The 17322-nt window shown below is 33.5% G+C and overlaps 1 protein-coding gene across 1 annotated transcript in view; it reads left to right on the top strand.

The window, feature by feature from the left end:
• The window catches only part of Man1a2 (mannosidase alpha class 1A member 2), a 146429-nt gene that overhangs the window by 95050 nt on the left and 34057 nt on the right, over nt 1-17322 (top strand). Inside the window, exons 7-8 of the mRNA XM_004853818.4 lie at nt 4894-5017; nt 7478-7571. Coding sequence (XP_004853875.1) covers nt 4894-5017; nt 7478-7571 — 218 coding nt within the window. The remainder of the gene's footprint in view (nt 1-4893; nt 5018-7477; nt 7572-17322) is intronic.

A 17322-nucleotide genomic window follows, 5' to 3' on the forward strand; every position in this document is an offset into this window, starting at 1 on the left:
AGAATTCTATAGCTAATAAAAATATTTTTTAAAATAAAGATGAAATTAAGACAGTTTTAGTCAAATAGAAGCTTAGAGAATTTGTTACCAGTAGGCCTCTATGATTAGAAATGTTAAAGGAAAATACTAATAATTCCAGATTAAAAGACAGACTTATACAAAGAAATGAAAAGTAATGGAAAGAGTAAATATTTGAGTAACCTTAGGCTTATTTTTCTGGTTTAGTGTTAAAAGGTTTTTTTCAAAAGATAATTGACTTTAAATCAAAAATAATAAATTTCATTGTGGGGCTTATAATACATGTAGAAGAAAATGTATAACTACAGTACCACATGGGATGGTACATAGATGTGCAGGTACAGATTCTCCTCAGCTTATAATGGGGCTACATCCCAATAAAGCCATTGTACATGGAAAATATCGTAAGTTGAAATTGACCCTAACCTACCTTACATCATAGATTAGCAACACAGTACACTGTGTAGAATATCAGTTGTTTACCTTTGTGATGGCATGACTGAGTGGGAGCTGTGGACTGCCCAGAATCTCCAGAGACACTATGAATTCATAGCATGGGAAAAGTTGAAAGTTCAGAATCTGATGTGTGATTTCTTCTGAATTCTTACTGCTTTTACACCACTGTAAAGTTAAAAAAAATCCTAAATTGTGCTGTAAAAAAATTGTAAGCTAAATTATTGTTAAGCATAGTATTATAATGTTCTTAAATGTGAAGTAGTATAATATGTGAGCATTTTCTTTATAAATTAATGGTGCATGTTGTAATCCTCAGATTTCACATACACACACACACACACACACACAGACACACAGAATCAGAGAAATAAGACCACTAAAACATAATACTGAATGATGATCGACAAACATAAGAACTGATGGGAAAAATTGAGAAGCATTATGGTAGACGTATGTTGGTAGAATGTAAAATGATATAGCCACTTTGGAAAACAATTAGGCTGTTTTTTATGAAATTAAAATAGAATTAGTATATGACCCAGAAATTATGCTACTAAAGTACTTATATGCCCAAGCAAAATTAAATGTCCACGTAAATGTTCAAATGTATTATATAGCCTATATGTTTAATGAAAATGTAACATCAGATTTCATATTAAAGTAAAAAATTGAATAAAGTTACTACATTCATCTTCTGTCAGAAGTGCTTTACATTTAAAAAAATGCGCCATCTATTGTGGGTAAGGTAGGAACAATGCTATTCTTACATTGCAGCTTTACTTATAAATTATCAAATGACCTTAAAACATGTTGCTTTAGATTCAGCAATTCTATCTGTGGCATTTTAGCATAAGGAAATAATTTAAAGCATAGGCTAAGATATATCTTAAGTGAAAATATGAGCTCTGTCAAATGATTATTACAGTAAGTAGGTCACGGTATTCCAGTTACACATTGAGTGCTCTAATTTATTATTTATTCCTTACTTTTATTGTGAAAATTTCAACAATTGTTTGCAAGCTTTGTTTCTGATAATTGCAATCCACTAGAATCTTTACAAGTTCTTTTAATGTATCTATTAAAGATTTTTGATGGATTTTGAACAAAATACAAACTAAAGTATAGGTAATTCATTATCTAAACTGTTTAATCTGATTGTAGGATACTTAAGTTGATTCAATGTATAAAGCATCAAAAGTTTACCATACATTTCTAAAATCCCATTGCTGGTGATTAGCAAGAGAGAATTTTTGCTTTTTGCTTGTTTTGCAGTGGTTCATTATCAGAGTAATTTAATATGATTGTAGGACACTTAGGTTAATTTACCATGTAAATCATCAGAACTTTATCAGACATCTAAAAAGTCTATTGCTGATGGTCAGCTGAGAGAAATCATGTGTTTTGCTGTGTTCATTTTGTTTATTGATATTAATAGTGAATTTTGGGTTATTCATGTTCTCTGTGTATATAAAAACATGTTTAAATTTCTATACCTTATATATATATATATTTTTTATACCTTATATTTTGATCAGTTGAAAAGTCGTTAGATTTTTAGCAGAAATTATGATCTTCTTGTGTTTTGGTATTTCATCATCTTTCCATAACTGGTTGAAATTTTTCTGTCCTTTGTAGTTTTATACTTGGCTCTTGGGGGTTTTCTCATTTTTCTCAATGTTTAGAATATATGTAAATGTTAGATTTAGTTTTAGATTCTTCTTGTGAGGCTGTATGTAAAAGATGAATATCTTGTTTAGAATTTAGTATTTCGAAAAGCATTTGAGTGTACAGTGAGTGAAACTTTTCCTTTGTGACTTTTGGCCAGAAAGTTTTTATAGGGAATAGTAAACTGTTGGCATTCCTAGGCTTTGAATTCGTGTTTGACCACATTATAATAAATTCACTATTCTGAAACCTAGCTAATCATTCTAAATAGTATGTTTTATTCTAAAACATTATGTTATATTCCTTAAAATCCCCCATGACTCTTCATCACATTTAAAATAAAAATTCTGAAATTTTACTGTGGTCTACAGAACTCTTTGGCATATACCTAGCTCTCTAACCTCATCCTATATAATTGATTTTCTCTGATTTCCTGAGCTCTGGCCACAGTAGCCCACCTTCCTTTCCTTTGGGGCCATTGCTGCTTTTGTTTCCTCCACTGGGAATTCTCTTCGAGATCTATTCATCAGTAGCTCCTTCTCATCATTCAAGTCTCAGTTCAAATTAAGTCATTGCAGAAACACTTTCTCTAAACATAATATATAAAGAGAAAGCACTTCTAATGTACTTTATACCTTTGAATGCAATACCACCTTGTTTTCATATTTAATTTTCTTTAGCACAGTTATCAGTATTTAAATGATCTTATTATGAGAGAAGTATACATTGTGTTTATCAGTGTCTCCCCAACAGCACAATGTTATTATTTGTGACATGAATGACTCTTACATAGTCAATACATCCATATTCCTTCTTTGATTCTGACTTCGAGCTATTAAAAAAAATCTGCTTGTCATATTTGCTTTCCATTATTTCAAAGACAACGTAAAAATAGCAATGAAGGGATTTTAAACAAGGAGTTGATATGTCCTGGTAACAATTTTAATGTTTTTTCAACACATATCACTAAAATATAGCATATTGAGTTAGCAGTATACAAGTGGCTACGAGAAAAAAGAATTATATTTTTACTTTCTTTCAAAATCAAGAAAAGACCTAGAGAATGGTTTAGCATTCTAGAATAATCCACGAACTCCGCTGCTTGAATAGTTAGACTTCCATTTCTAATCAGGAAATAGCTGTTATCAGATTGCCCTCCTACCAAAAGCAATCATAGCAGCTAGACAACATAAATAAAACTAAATAGTTTAAAGGCAACATAGGACCTGAGAGGTTGTGGTGTTAAGAGAAGGTTGCTTCCATAGAAACTGGCTTTGAAGGTTCTAGATTATGGAACAGGGAAGTAGAACCCAAATCTTTTGGGGTAGAGAAGCCAAATGGTCAGATGTTAGGATTGCTAAAATGACTCAAGACCCAAAGGACAAAATCTCAGACAACAGGAATTATGGAGAAAAGTCCCAAACACTTATGCACAAATTTCCCTCAAGTCACTGGTAATTCATTAATATGTATGAGGTAAAATTCACATCCAGCAGATAATTGCAGGAACCTAAAGAGGTAAGGAAAAAATGTTAACAACCACATCATACTGAGGGGACCAGAGACTTAGTTTAGTCTTCTAAAATGAAGGAACCTTGGTAAACTCTTTGGCTTTCAGTTGAGGTCACAAAGGGCCATTATTTAAGAGTAGGGGTAAATCTGAAATAGAATAACCTTATCAAAGCCTGAAACCAAGGTAATCTGTCTGTGCTTGATCAGTGTCTCAGGAGAAATGTAACTTTCTTAAAAGATAACCTCATTTAGAGTCTCCCAGCTTTTCATTTTACATGGCCATGCTTCAAATAAAAAATTACGGGGAAGGCTAAAAAAATTAGGAACATACCGCAGAGATCATATCTCCACAAATGAAATGTGCACAAATTATTCTTTGTAAAAGTTTCATAATAATTAAACATTGGAAATACCCCTAGAGACCATCAAGGAGAGGATTGATTAAATAAGTAATGTCTATTTGTTTAATGCAGTAGATTTTGTACAGCATTACCAGTCTTTGCAGCAGGACAGTTCTTTATTATATGGTAATGTTCTGAGCATTATAGGACATTTTACAGCTTTGATCCTAGCACAATAAATGTAGGTTGCATCTTTAGATTTTGAGACAAGGTACTGTATTGTGCCCTCACACATTTTCATGTGCCTGTGGGATGAGACATATCCCAACCGAGAAACATTCGTGTCATGGAATTCTGTGTGGCTGTAAAACAAACTAACAAAAAAATTGTAAAAATTTTTTGTAAACATAAAAAAAAAAACCCACCCTAACATGGGGCCAAGGATTTAGCTCAGTGGTTTCACCGCCTGCTGTGCAAGTACAAGGACCCGAGTTTGATCCCCGGTACCAAAAAAAACCCCAAAAAACTAACATGCATCACAAGGTAGAACCAGACACAGTACAGTTAGTACAGTTTATGTTTTAAGAAAGAAAAATAATACTATGTATTTGGATTGCTTATGTATGCATAAAAATTATGGAGCAATATTTAAGAAACTAATGAAAGTGATTGGGGAGCCTCTTAGTGTGAAGGGAGATGAATATAATGTACTTCAAAAAATATTGACTTGACTTTTAAAACATGAAGGTATTACCTGTTCATATTTTTTAATCAAAATTTTAGATGTAAATAAACTATTGTTGGATATAATACTTTATAAGAGATTTACTTAAAATTTACATATTAATTAAACATTAAAAACTTCTTTCCCAAATCTTGTCTCCTCTTTTCCTTTATTCAGTGGAGTAGGGAGAAACTGGGGCTGGGCATCTGCCGGTAGCAGCATTCTGGCTGAATTTGGTACATTGCATATGGAGTTTGTGCATCTCAGCTACTTGACAGGGGACCTGGTTTACTACAAAAAGGTTAGTTTTTTTCTGTCTTTTTCTTTGTTTTTTTATAGAAACTATAAAGCTTTCCCAAAGACTTGAATAATACTTAAAATATTTATCAGGCTCTGGCCTTTATGTTTTTCAGATAGCTGCCCTATCTACAACATGTTTAAAACATATGTTATTATTTGAGAGATTGTAGTCACTATTAAATTTCTTAGAAATTACATTTTAATTTCTATTAAGCATTGAGCTGAAACTCCTAACCAGTTAGGTAAGACAAGAAAAACAAAATGAACACAAGTGAACAAAAGGTTTAAGAATTGAAAAGAGGAAATACCAATTATTCACAGATGATACGATTTTCTACCTAAACTTTAAGGCAGTGTACGTTAAAAAATTATTTATTTTTGGTGCTGATTGAACCCAGGGCCTTGCACATGCTAAGCATGTGCTCCATTTCTGAGCTGTATACCGGTCCCAAAAGTCCACATTTAAATGAAAAAATACTTTTTATATTAAATATCAGTATACACATTTAAAATCAGCAATTCTCTGCAACAACTGTGAAAGACAAGAAAGGATCATTTTGTAAAAGTTTACCTTATGTGGTAGCAACACAAGTGTTAAAAGATTCCCACAAATAAATCCAACAAAAATAAAGTTCAGAACTTAGTAACTTGTAGAGAACCTACATAAATAAGAGTAAGATCACAGGGCAGTGGTGAATGTCTTTGGACTAGAAGTATGTACTGAGAAACAAGCAAATGACAGTTGAGTGAAAAATCTCACAGACAGGCTATGTTTGTTCCTGCAAACAGGGTGAAGAAAAAGAATGAATGACAGATTTTCAGTCCAGCCAGTCTCATCTGGCTAGAGAGAAGCAAAAGCTAAAAAAAACATATTTACATCTCAACTGTACTAGTCTTTTATAGTATATGAAAACTTTCTTGTGAATAGCTAGCTCAAGAAAAATAGTAAAGAGCAGTTTATCAAATAAAAAGAACAAGTATATAATTTATACAAAGATTTACCTGAAAAAAAAAAGGAAAGTGAAACATAGTGACCAAAAAATACTTATCATAAAATAGCAATCAGAAAATCCTGACCAGACATCACAATAAGAAAGAACATAAGCCCTCATCTCTAACAGAGATCAGTGTCAAGACAATATGATGTGCTATCAGTGAGAGAGTGTAAGGTAAAATTATAAACAAGATAAAGCCCCAAATGGGGCCAGTACAAAGAAGGACAGTTTGCAGATAATAGAGGATTTAGAAGACCAAATTGAGAAAAGCTAGTAAATATATAGAAGTAGATTAAAAAAGAAATGATAGTTAAGGAAGAGAAACAGAAAATTCAGTGTTATATATAATTATAGATGACAAATTATAACTTTCTCATTTTTCATAACATTCAGAACTTTCTGAAACTGGTTTATGCAATTATTCAGTTTTAACTTGTACATAATACAGGTCTCAGATAGGATAGAATGAAGGAAATGTCGATACCATTTCTGAGCCCAATTTATAAAACTTTGTAATAGCAAAATCTGACCAAATGAAAGATGATAGAAAACATTGTGGTAAAGGATTTGTGTTGTGCTGAAGTCCAAAAAAGTGAAAGATGTATAAGGTCCTGTGACAAAGAAAGTGCTTTTCCAAGTCCCTTATATCAGCCAGGTTACCCACCAAATATGAAGATGACAGTTTCAAACAAATTAAGAAGTGTATAAAGAATAGGACAGTTTTATTGATGTATTAACCTAAACACCACACAGCCACATCCCAGAGCACTTAACAAATTAAACCACTTTAGAGATGGGTCCAAAAAAATTCCCGGAGGACCTCTAGCCTCTTAATATATTTCATAATTCTTTCCCTCCTTAACCTCAGAAAGACCTTTTAGGAATTTAGGAATATGTATTGTGGGGACAGTATTTAAAATTAAACAATTTGATTTTACTTCATTTATTTTTTTCATTCATTAAATTTAAATTAATATTTTCTTACAGAAATGCTAGGATTTTATTTCTATGAAATTATTTCTCTTCTCATATTGAATATTTCTGGAATGACATTTATCACTGATATTTCTGATTGCTATTTTCAAATAGTACAATGTTGAGATTTGAAATGATTTCACTGTGGTGAGATATATCTCAGTGGTAGAGCACTTGCCTAACAAGTGCAAAGCTCTGGTTTCAGTCCCCAACAATGCAAAAACAAACAAAAATAAACAAAATGATATATCTCAGAGGTCCTTTTCCTTGTAGTGCTTTTGTTATTGTTTGATTTTTAAGTAATGATCCTGTATCATCTTTTTAAAATAATGAGTCATCTAAGGAATAGAAACCTTCCTTTCTCAACCACCACACACAAAAAGGGCAGGGGGTTGGGTGTAGGTTCTCAGGAAAAATACAAAACTTAGACTAATAGCAGGTGTTGGTGACAGTTCTTTTTGTTAATTGGTTCTTAATTTTATTTTGTTGAGGTCATGCATATTCGGAAACTACTTCAGAAAATGGATCGTCCAAATGGTCTTTATCCAAATTATTTGAACCCAAGAACTGGGCGCTGGGGTCAATGTAAGTGTTTCTAGTACCTCTGATCCTTTTTTGAAAGGTTATTTACCTGAAAATTGCTTGTTGTAATGAAAGGTACACTGTGAAATTATAAACCCTTAGTTCATGTCAAACTTTGTGATGTACTAGCACTATTACCTTTGGCAAGTTTCTAATCTCTGGTAACTTCAGTATTTTACTTGTAAAATGAAAACAATAACCTGTCTCACAAGGATATTTTCTTTCATGTGTGTTTATTTACTTTGCTAAAATATAGTGTGGCACTTTAAAAGGTTGTGCTTGTAATTAATCATATCTTCGTGTAAATAAGAGCACTGCATAGGGTAAGTATTTATAGGAAGAGTCAGAAACACAGATGAACATGTTAAATGACTAGGGAAGTAGGGAGCAACTGCTCTTGGCTAGCCATTCATTTAAGAAGAAGGTATTATGGCATCCATTATTTACCAGGCTCTGTACCAAGTTCTTGGGTAACACGGTAGATGGGGAAAGAATACGTATAAGGCTTGAGCTGAATTTAGAGAGCTCCCAGTGTAAGACCGGGGGCCTTACCAAACGCTCCGAGGAGCTGACTGCAGCGACGATCACCCGGGAAGGAACACACCGGACAAGTTGGAAAGTAAAACAGACCTTTATTAGTCTGGCCAGACGGCACTCCCAAAGCAAAGTAGCTGAGAGAGGCAACTGGCTCAGAGTCCGAGGCTGTTTTTATAGGGGGTTGAAGGGGGAGGTTACATGTAGATTTACGGGAAAAAAGGTTAATGACTCATTATTACATGCTGATGGTCAGCAGGCACACAGTAAGACCTTGTGACCATATGGTCACGACCGTCACGTACTGATAGTCAGCACATCTGGTGACGGGTTGTTTTACTGATAGTGAGTCCGGGAATTTTCCAAGTTCCGGGCAAACAAGAGGGTGGATGATTTCACTAAGAACTCTTAGTTACAGATTTTATCTGCTTAGCAAGACTAGCAAACACATTTTAGCCATTAGACATAACACAGTCTAAGGGAATACATAAATTTTGAATCACACAGTCCCACACCAGAGTAGAAGGATAGGCAGACATACTTAGAAGTAGTTGGACTATAATGTGATAAATGTAGTAGAGGAATATACCAATTGTTAATGTAAAACTGCAATAGAAGTGATTCTTCTGCCTGAGAAGAAAGCATTTTGTTTGGGGGAAGACTAATTTTTATTATTAAAGCTTTAGATTTATCTTTGAAAGAATTGACTTTTTCTTTTTCTCTTTTTTTTTTTTGGTACTGGGGGACCTTGCACTTGTAAGGCAGGTGGTGGCACCACTGAGCTAAATCCCCAGCCCAGAATTGACTTTTAAAAAATAATCATAACTGTTCATGTGGAAATATGGAACTTAGAGAACTTTAGTAATTATGGCTTTACCAGTACTGTTCTTTTAAAATATAGGAAAACTAAAAGAGAAGTTTTAACTTTGCCCCAAATAAAACCTTTTTGAGTTATTTTTGAGACTAATAAAATCATAATAAGTAGTAAAACAGGCCCGGGGATTTAGCTCAGTGGTTCCGGCGCCTGCCTCGCAAGCACAAGGTCCCGAGTTCGATCCCCAGCATGAAAAAAAAAAAAGTAAAACAAAAAGAAGCAAGCATTAAATTTTGTATTTTGAAAACATTACTAAATTTGCCAGTGAGGGAAAACATGCCCGTGTGAGTACCAAGAATGATGAAACATATGCCATGGAATTGTTGTCTAGGCCCATTTTCAGGAAATTATCTTTCATCATATGAAAGGCCAACAGGGTGGCCCAAACATTTGTGTCTTTCATAGAATAGATCTCAGTCTTTTGGTGATTCATATATACTTTTCCTTTCCCCTGAAATTCTTTATATGTAGCTCACTTTTCTCTTATTTTAAAGAAAATTTAAGTAAAAGGTTTAATGTCCAGACTGAATGGAACTATTTTCTAAAAAGGCAAAAATCCTGAGAGCTGCATTTTTAATATATAAAAATGCAGTTTTCTTATTCCACATATGAGTAGATATCCAGTTGGGGTAGATTCTGTTGTAAATTTTTACCCCTTAGCTTTGTTGTAAGGTTTGGAAATACTCTAACATTGGAGAATATTACATTTAGTCCCTGCCTTATACCATATCTATTATATATTTTATATAGGCTACATATTTAAGTGTATAAGATGAAATTATAAAAATAGTTAAATATATACTGTCATCAGGAAGCTTCAGTATTTTACTTGTAAAATGGAAACAATAACCTGTCTCACAAGAATATTTTCTTTCATGTGTGTTTATTTACTTTGCTAAAATATAGTATGGCAGTTTAAAGGGTTGTGCTTATTAATTAATCATATCTTCATGTAAATAAGAGTTTAATGTATATAAGAAAAGGAAAGCCTTTTCTAAGCATGTTACATCAAGCAGGAACAGAAAAGATGTCAGTTTTTACTTTATATAAATGTTAACTTTATATTTCATAACAAAAGACAAGTTACAAACTAAGGAAGTATATGTGAATATACTTAGAAAAATATTCATATTCTTTCTGTACCAAGACTTCTTAGACAGCTATGGTGGCATACTCCTCTAGTCCCAGCTCTAGGGAGGCTGAGACAGGAGGATTGCCATGGGTTGAGGCCAGCCTGAACAATGTAGTAAGACTTTGTCTGAAAAAAAAAAAAAAAGAAAAGAAAACTCTTATAAGATCATAATAAATTGGTTACTCCAGAAATTTTTAAAAAGTGAATTAAGAAAAATTAATTAAAAACAAAACATAAATGGGCCATCAACAGATACTCATATTTGGCCATAATGATGTTGTTATTGAAAATAAATGGTATGTGGAGACAATGTAATGTGATATCACTTCCTGTAAAGACTACGCCTACTACACTAGGATTTACAATGACTGCTACATTTGTAGCAGCTATATGGACTGGTCCCCAGGGAACTTTATATCTCTTTCTGTTTAATTGTGCCCAGAATCAGATCCGTGTAGGTTTGAAACAGGGACATGATCGTTTGACTTTTAAATTGGCAGAAGAAAATTAACATCTCCTTATGCCTAGTGTTTCAGAGAACGAGGATACTTGTATACCTATTGAACTAAGAACTAATTTAATAAACTGCAGTTTATTGCAATGAAATTTTCAGAGGTGTGTGTGTGTGTGTGTGTGTGTGTGTGTGTGTGTTTATTTGCAGTAGCCCAGAATTTATTTATAATATGGATAATTTGAGAACATTCTACATAGTTCTTGGCCAACAGTACTTTCTATAATGAGTAAAATTTTCTGTATCAGCTGTCCAGGATAGTGATCACTGGCTACACATGGTTGTTGAGTACTTGAAATGTTACTAGTGTGGCTTTGTAAGCACATTTTTAATGTTATTTACTTTTAATTAATTTAAACATAAATAGCATTTTGTAGATAATGCACTGCCATTAGATGGTGCAATTTTTGAACATTATATCTTTAAACATTTTATTAAAGAAACATTATGGTCCCACCAGATGTGATATACTGTGTAACCACTCAAAGTTATGTCATAGAATACTTGACATAGATAAATACAAAAAGCTTAATTTAGGAAGAGAAAGAACAGAAAAAACTTTTAAGAGTAGAAACCAAAGTGTTATCTATGACTCTTTCTTAATATTTTTTATTTTCTCCTTTTTGTTTACTTTATTCAATAATTGAACATTTGTTACTTTTGAAGCAAGATTAAAAACATTTCAAAGTAAAAACCAAGATACTTTCTAAGATACTGAAAAAAGTAAATCACAATTTGAGTATTGCTAGTTTTAAAATGATATTGTAAGCTGAGTGTGGTGGTGCATCATGCAAGTTGAGGCCATCCTGGGCTACATAGTAAGTTCAAAGCCAGCCTGAACTACATAATGAAGACCCTGTCTCAAAAAAAACGCAACAACAAAAATGACAGTATATCATTGATAGCATCTTAATTTTTAAAAAGGTAACTCTTGGGGCCAGGGATTTAGCTCAGTGGTTCTGCCACCTGCCCTGTGAGCACAAGGCCAAGTTTGATCCCCAGTACAAAAAAAAAAAGGTAACTCTTTAACAAGTATAGTAATAATGAGAAAACTGAATAACCACATGAAAATAAGTGAAGGCAATCCTTTATTTCATAACCTTTCACAAAAATTATCTCAAAATAGATAAAATATCCTAAATTTAAGAGTCCAAAGTACAAAGTTCTTAAAAGTACACAGAAGATCAAATCTTCAAAACTGAATTTGTTCATGAAGTCTTCAGTATGACACCAAAGACACAGGAAGTAATGGAAAAAAATAGATTTGTTGAAAATGAAAAGCTTTTGTGCATCAAAGGATACTGTCATTGGGAGTGGTAGCCCACAGAATGAGAGAAAATACTTGCAAGTCACATACTGATGAGGGTACTGGGTATCTAGACCATATAAAGAACTTGGTGGGTGTAGTAGTATACACTTGTAATCCTAGCATTTTGGAGGCTGAAGCAGGAGGATTGCTGCAAAACTGAGGCTAGCCTGGGCTACAGAGTCAATTCGTGGCCAGCCTGAACTACAAAGTGAGAACCCTGAGTCAGAAAAACAAAAAAGAAATCCTACAACTCAATAATAGGAAGACAACACAGCTGAAAAATGGACAAAGGACTTAAATAATTTTTTCTCCAAAGAAGATTTATAAAATAGATACATGAAAAAATGCTTCATATCAGTAGTCAGTAGCCACAATGTGATACCATTTTACAACTACTAAGATGGCTATAATCAAAAGAACAAAAATGAAGGATTGGCGAAGAAATGGAAAAATTGGAACCCTTGTAACTGTTGGGGAGCATGTGAAGTACTGTAGCTGCTTTGAAAACATGTTTGGTAATTCCTCAAAAAGTTAAACAGAATTAGCTCTGTTCAGCTCCTACGTATACCTCCAAATGATTTGAAAACAAGGACTCCGATACTTGTATGCCAGTGTTCATAGCAATATATTTCACAATAGCCATGAGATTGAAACAGACTTCTGTTGATTATGCTTTGTCCCCCAAAGATTCATGTCCTGGAAGCTTCGGTTCAAGTGTGACAGTACAAGATGGTGTAACCTTTAAGGGGCAGAGGGAGAGCAAGGAGATCACTGCTGCCGTGCCCTCTGTAGAGATTAATGCCGGTCTTCTTGAGTGAGCTACTTTTCATGATTGTGTTGTTACAAAAGCAAGGCTACCCTACGTGCTTGGTCTTTTCTGCATGATGCCAGTCCCCTTTCTGTTTCTCTGCTGTGTAGTGATGCAGCTAGGAGGCCCTTACCACAGCACTACAGTCTTGAATATCCAAAATTTTGAGCTAAGGCAACCCTTTTCTCGTGTATTTTGTTATAGCAGCAGAAAATGGACTAATTCATCTCAAGTGTCCAACAATGAGTGGATGAACAAAATGTGTAAACACCCAGTGGAAAGTTATTAATTTATAAAAAGGAGTTAGGTTCTGGTACATCTTACAACATAGATGAACATGAAAACATGCCAAGTGAAAAAACCACCCATAAAAAGTCAAATTCAATTCCAACTTATATCACATATCTAGAGTAAATTCTTAGAGATAAAAAGTAAGTTAGAGCAGAAGCTTGGATGAGAAAAGGAATGAAGAGGAGAATGAAAAGTTGCTGCTACAGTTTATATTTGAGGTGATAAAAACGTTTTAAAAATAAGTTGTGGTCATAGTTGTACATGATTGAATGTTAATGCTACTGAATAATACTCTTAAAAATGATTATGATGGTAACTTTTGTGTTACAGGCAATTCACAATAAAAGATTCCTATCAAAAAAGAGAACACATCCTTTGTTTTTCCTCTGTAAAATAAATCCAGATTTCTTTATAATATATTCCCTTTCAGCAGTCACTGGTTTTGAGAATGTCAATAGAAAGAGCTGTTCATTGGTTTTGGCAGAGTTCTTTAAAATCCTGGGGAGCTGCCCTGATATCACTTTAGCAGCTGCAGTCCCTACTAAACCGTTCAATTTGTTCTTTTTAATGTTTTTGTATATTTTATATGAGCTTCTGAAAAATATATCAAATTCCAGTTTTATTTTTGCAGTATACATCTGTCATTTCTATAAATAAACTGCAAAACAAACATTTAATTGAACCGAAATTTAACAATTCAGCTTTGGCTGTTATAATTAGAGTAATGATAATGTTTGACATGCACATAGCAGTCCCAGAGAATAATTACTGGTAATTACTTTCAGGAAAAGTGCTTGGCAACAGATAGAAAGTATAGTAAGGAACGCAGATTTAAAGGCAAATCATTAGTTCTTTTTCTTTATTTTTTAACTTAATTTTTCTACTGTTTTTCTACAATACCTGGCTTATGCCACTTAATGATTACAGTGAAGAAAATATAGGAAATCAGTCATTACTTATTCACTAAAGTTTATACTGGTAAGTTAAAAATTGTGGAAAAATAAGAATGGGTATACTGTTTGGAGTTATAAGACTAATCCTGGCTTTCCTGCATAATAATTTAGGTAAATTATTTCACTTATTCCACTGTTAATTCTCCTAGTTGAAATTATGTAATAGGCTGATCCTGTGCATCATATTTATAAGATGTTTGAAATTCTTCATATTCGCTTTTATTCTAGAATCGCCTAGAATACCTCAAGAAATAGCTTCTGATAGAAAGCTGAGGTTGATCATATGAATCATTGATATTTAAGAGTGCTTTATAATGCATTACCAAATTCTGAATAAGAGCAGGACCTTGGAGTCACGTGGTTCATTGCATTTGACATATAGGCAGTCATGGTAAATGGTTCAAGTAAGAAAGTCAGACTACTGTAGTCGGTGATAAATTCCAGAGTTATGTTACATATCAGGCCACTGCACACAGTCTTCCTCTAGACCAACTGCCTAGAAGAGCTGCAGTAGATTTCTCAGGCAGGACAGGGACTTATGTCTTGTAAATCATGTAACATGACTACGTCTGTAAGCCCTAACAATAATTCACAGAAAAAAAAAAACATTTTCCATAACTGATAATACCAAAAACTTGTATTTTTCCCCTGATCTCCACCCTTTTTTTTTTCAGTTCCTTTAATTCTGTTTTTTAAGTCTTGTTTTCTTTTCCACTTGTTTGTTAATCCTATGTTAGGTCTACAGCATATGCAGAAATAGATACATGAAACCAAGGTGCAATTTTTTAAAAGCCTATATATTATTTTAATGACTCTTACTTGTATACAGATTATGTTGGGAATTCTTTGCTTGTTTCTATGCTGATATTTTATACTTTTATGTGTGGGTTTTTTTGTTTTTTGGGGTTTTTTTTGGTACCGGGGATCGAACTCAGGACCTTGCGCTCGCAAGGCAGGCGCCAGAACCACTGAGCTAAATCCCCAGCCCGATATTTTATACTTTTAAAGAAACCTGATCGTGAACGATAGCTCTCAAGAAAACTTTTTGCTGTATACTATATCACAGAAATACATATCTCAGTAAAGGAGTTAGAAATAAAATTAGTGTTGAATTAGTATCTTTGTAGTCAAGGGACTTATACCATTTAAGTAATTGTATAAGAAATTACAAATTTAAAAATGGTTTTTGTATGGATTTGAGAGGTTTTACTTGGAATTGTACAATGTACTTGTTACTATAAATCAAGAACTCTATTCAGAAAAAGTGTTGGTAATCACCCTAATAATTGTTACAGGTAAAATCACCTGTCTCTAGATGCAGGGAGATATGATAAACCAGCACTACAAATACTATGTGTGTGTTTTAACATGTACATTTTTTTCTTTATGAATAGAACCTTCTACGGTAATTTTTTAAAATTTTGCATAATGAATCAATATAGCTGAATAACTCTAAAAATGGTTAATTTCTCAAAAGGAGAGAAAGTACTTAACCTATAGTAATGAGGCTAGAAACCCCATGTCTTTTAAGGCTTGTCTTCTAATCTACTGTGTTCCTCTTCTGTTCTGACATGCCTACCTTGGGAATGGCACTCTACCCGACCTATTTTATAAACCACAGTAAAACAATGATCTAGTCTTCAAAACATTTAGAAATATCAAATAGTTATTTCAATGCAATAATTCAAATCATTATTGCAGTACAAATATTTGCTAAGAAGTAAACATTGTCAATATTTTCTTTGCTAAAATATACTGTACAGAAAAGAGAAGTGACTTTAATAGCATTATTTTCCCTTAATGTAATTTCAAATGGTCTGTAAATCAAGGTGGACACAATTCTTGCTTGAGAGGTTTTTGTTTGTATTTTTTGTTTTCAAAGGAAGTAATTGATGATTTTGACAAAAAATATAATATTCTCTATGCTATTCAGTAATAAGGCTTGCTTTATCTTTGTATGATTTGTTAACTCTTCCAATTCATTTTTCTCTCCTCATTTAGTGAATGTGTCCTTCTTTAAAGGTTGAATAGGTAAGGCATATTCCATAAAGTGTCATATTCACACAGGCAAGAAACTGGACCAGGCTTGGGAAACACTAACAAGGAAATGATTACCATTATTCTAACAAAACTTCCTGTAAGACACATCATGGTACACAGGCTAATTTAAGAAAATGAGAGACCTAAAACAAAGACCTATTAGAAAGCTACCATCATAAGTGTCTGGATCTAAGATAGTTGTTAAAAGGAAGGATGGTCATCCTGGATTTTATTCTTTTCTTTATACCCTACATCCGTTCTTCACTAAGTCTTGTCAGTTTTAGCTATTCCTAAAACATTCATTTCCCTATTTCAGTTGTCATTTGTTCTGTTTAGAATACCTTTCTCCTAATTTTTGCCCTCCTGTCCATAAATCCAAACCTATTTAAACTAGAAAAGGAAATTCTAAATTAACTCTTTGAACATAGTAGTCTCTCTCTCAACCACTTACTAGGGAAATAGAAAAAGTTAGGATATATGTAGTTTGGACCTGGTCTGCTAGAGTTTGGATCTAGAATGGCCCCAGTGCTCCATGTTCCTCAGCTTGGTGGTTTGGGGAGGTGGGGCCCAGTAGGAGGTTTTAGATTGTTACAGGGGCTTTGATTTTTTAGGGTTAGGGGAACTGTGTTCTGAATCTCATTTTCTGTCATCTCTTGAACTCTTTATTGTTTGGTGTTCCCATTTAATTAATTCCTGATTTCTTTCTTATAGCCTTCTTTCTCATAGTAAGCCCTTCTCTTTACTGTCTCTTTTTTTCAATGCTATTGGTATCCTTCTGGCATATCTCTTCTTCCTGGCATGATAAATCCTTTTGAAGGGATAATTTGTATTCATTCTTTTTTTTTTTAACCGGTTTGTTTTCTCTTTACTTCTCAATGCATTTCATTCTGGGCTCTGCTCCTCACTGTTCCACAAAAAGTTATTTCTTCTGTGGCCCAATAACTTTATAGACTAGTTCAAAAATACAGTGTTTCTTGTGCTTGTTTTGGCAGCACGTATACCAAAAGTACAATGTTTTCATTAGCTAATGATGTACAGTAAATCACTGTAAAAGTGTAGTGGTTTAAAACAACTTATTATTTCTCTAGAATTTACAGGTTGTCTGAGTGGTTCTGTTGATCTTACCCATTCTTCTTTACATGTCTGCAGTTAGCTGTTAAGTTGCTTGGAGACTGGATGATTAGCATGGCCTTGTTTGAGAGAACTCAGCTGTACTCATGTGGTTGCTCATTGTCTATCAGGATATACTGTGTTTCTTTACATAGTTGCATCAGAGTCCCACAAAAAGAAGTAGGGCATTCA

This window comes from Heterocephalus glaber, unplaced genomic scaffold (genome assembly GCF_053883595.1).
Source record: "Heterocephalus glaber isolate CG9 unplaced genomic scaffold, H.glaber_assembly_v1.0 deba00001442, whole genome shotgun sequence".
NCBI classification, from domain to species: domain Eukaryota; kingdom Metazoa; phylum Chordata; class Mammalia; order Rodentia; family Bathyergidae; genus Heterocephalus; species Heterocephalus glaber.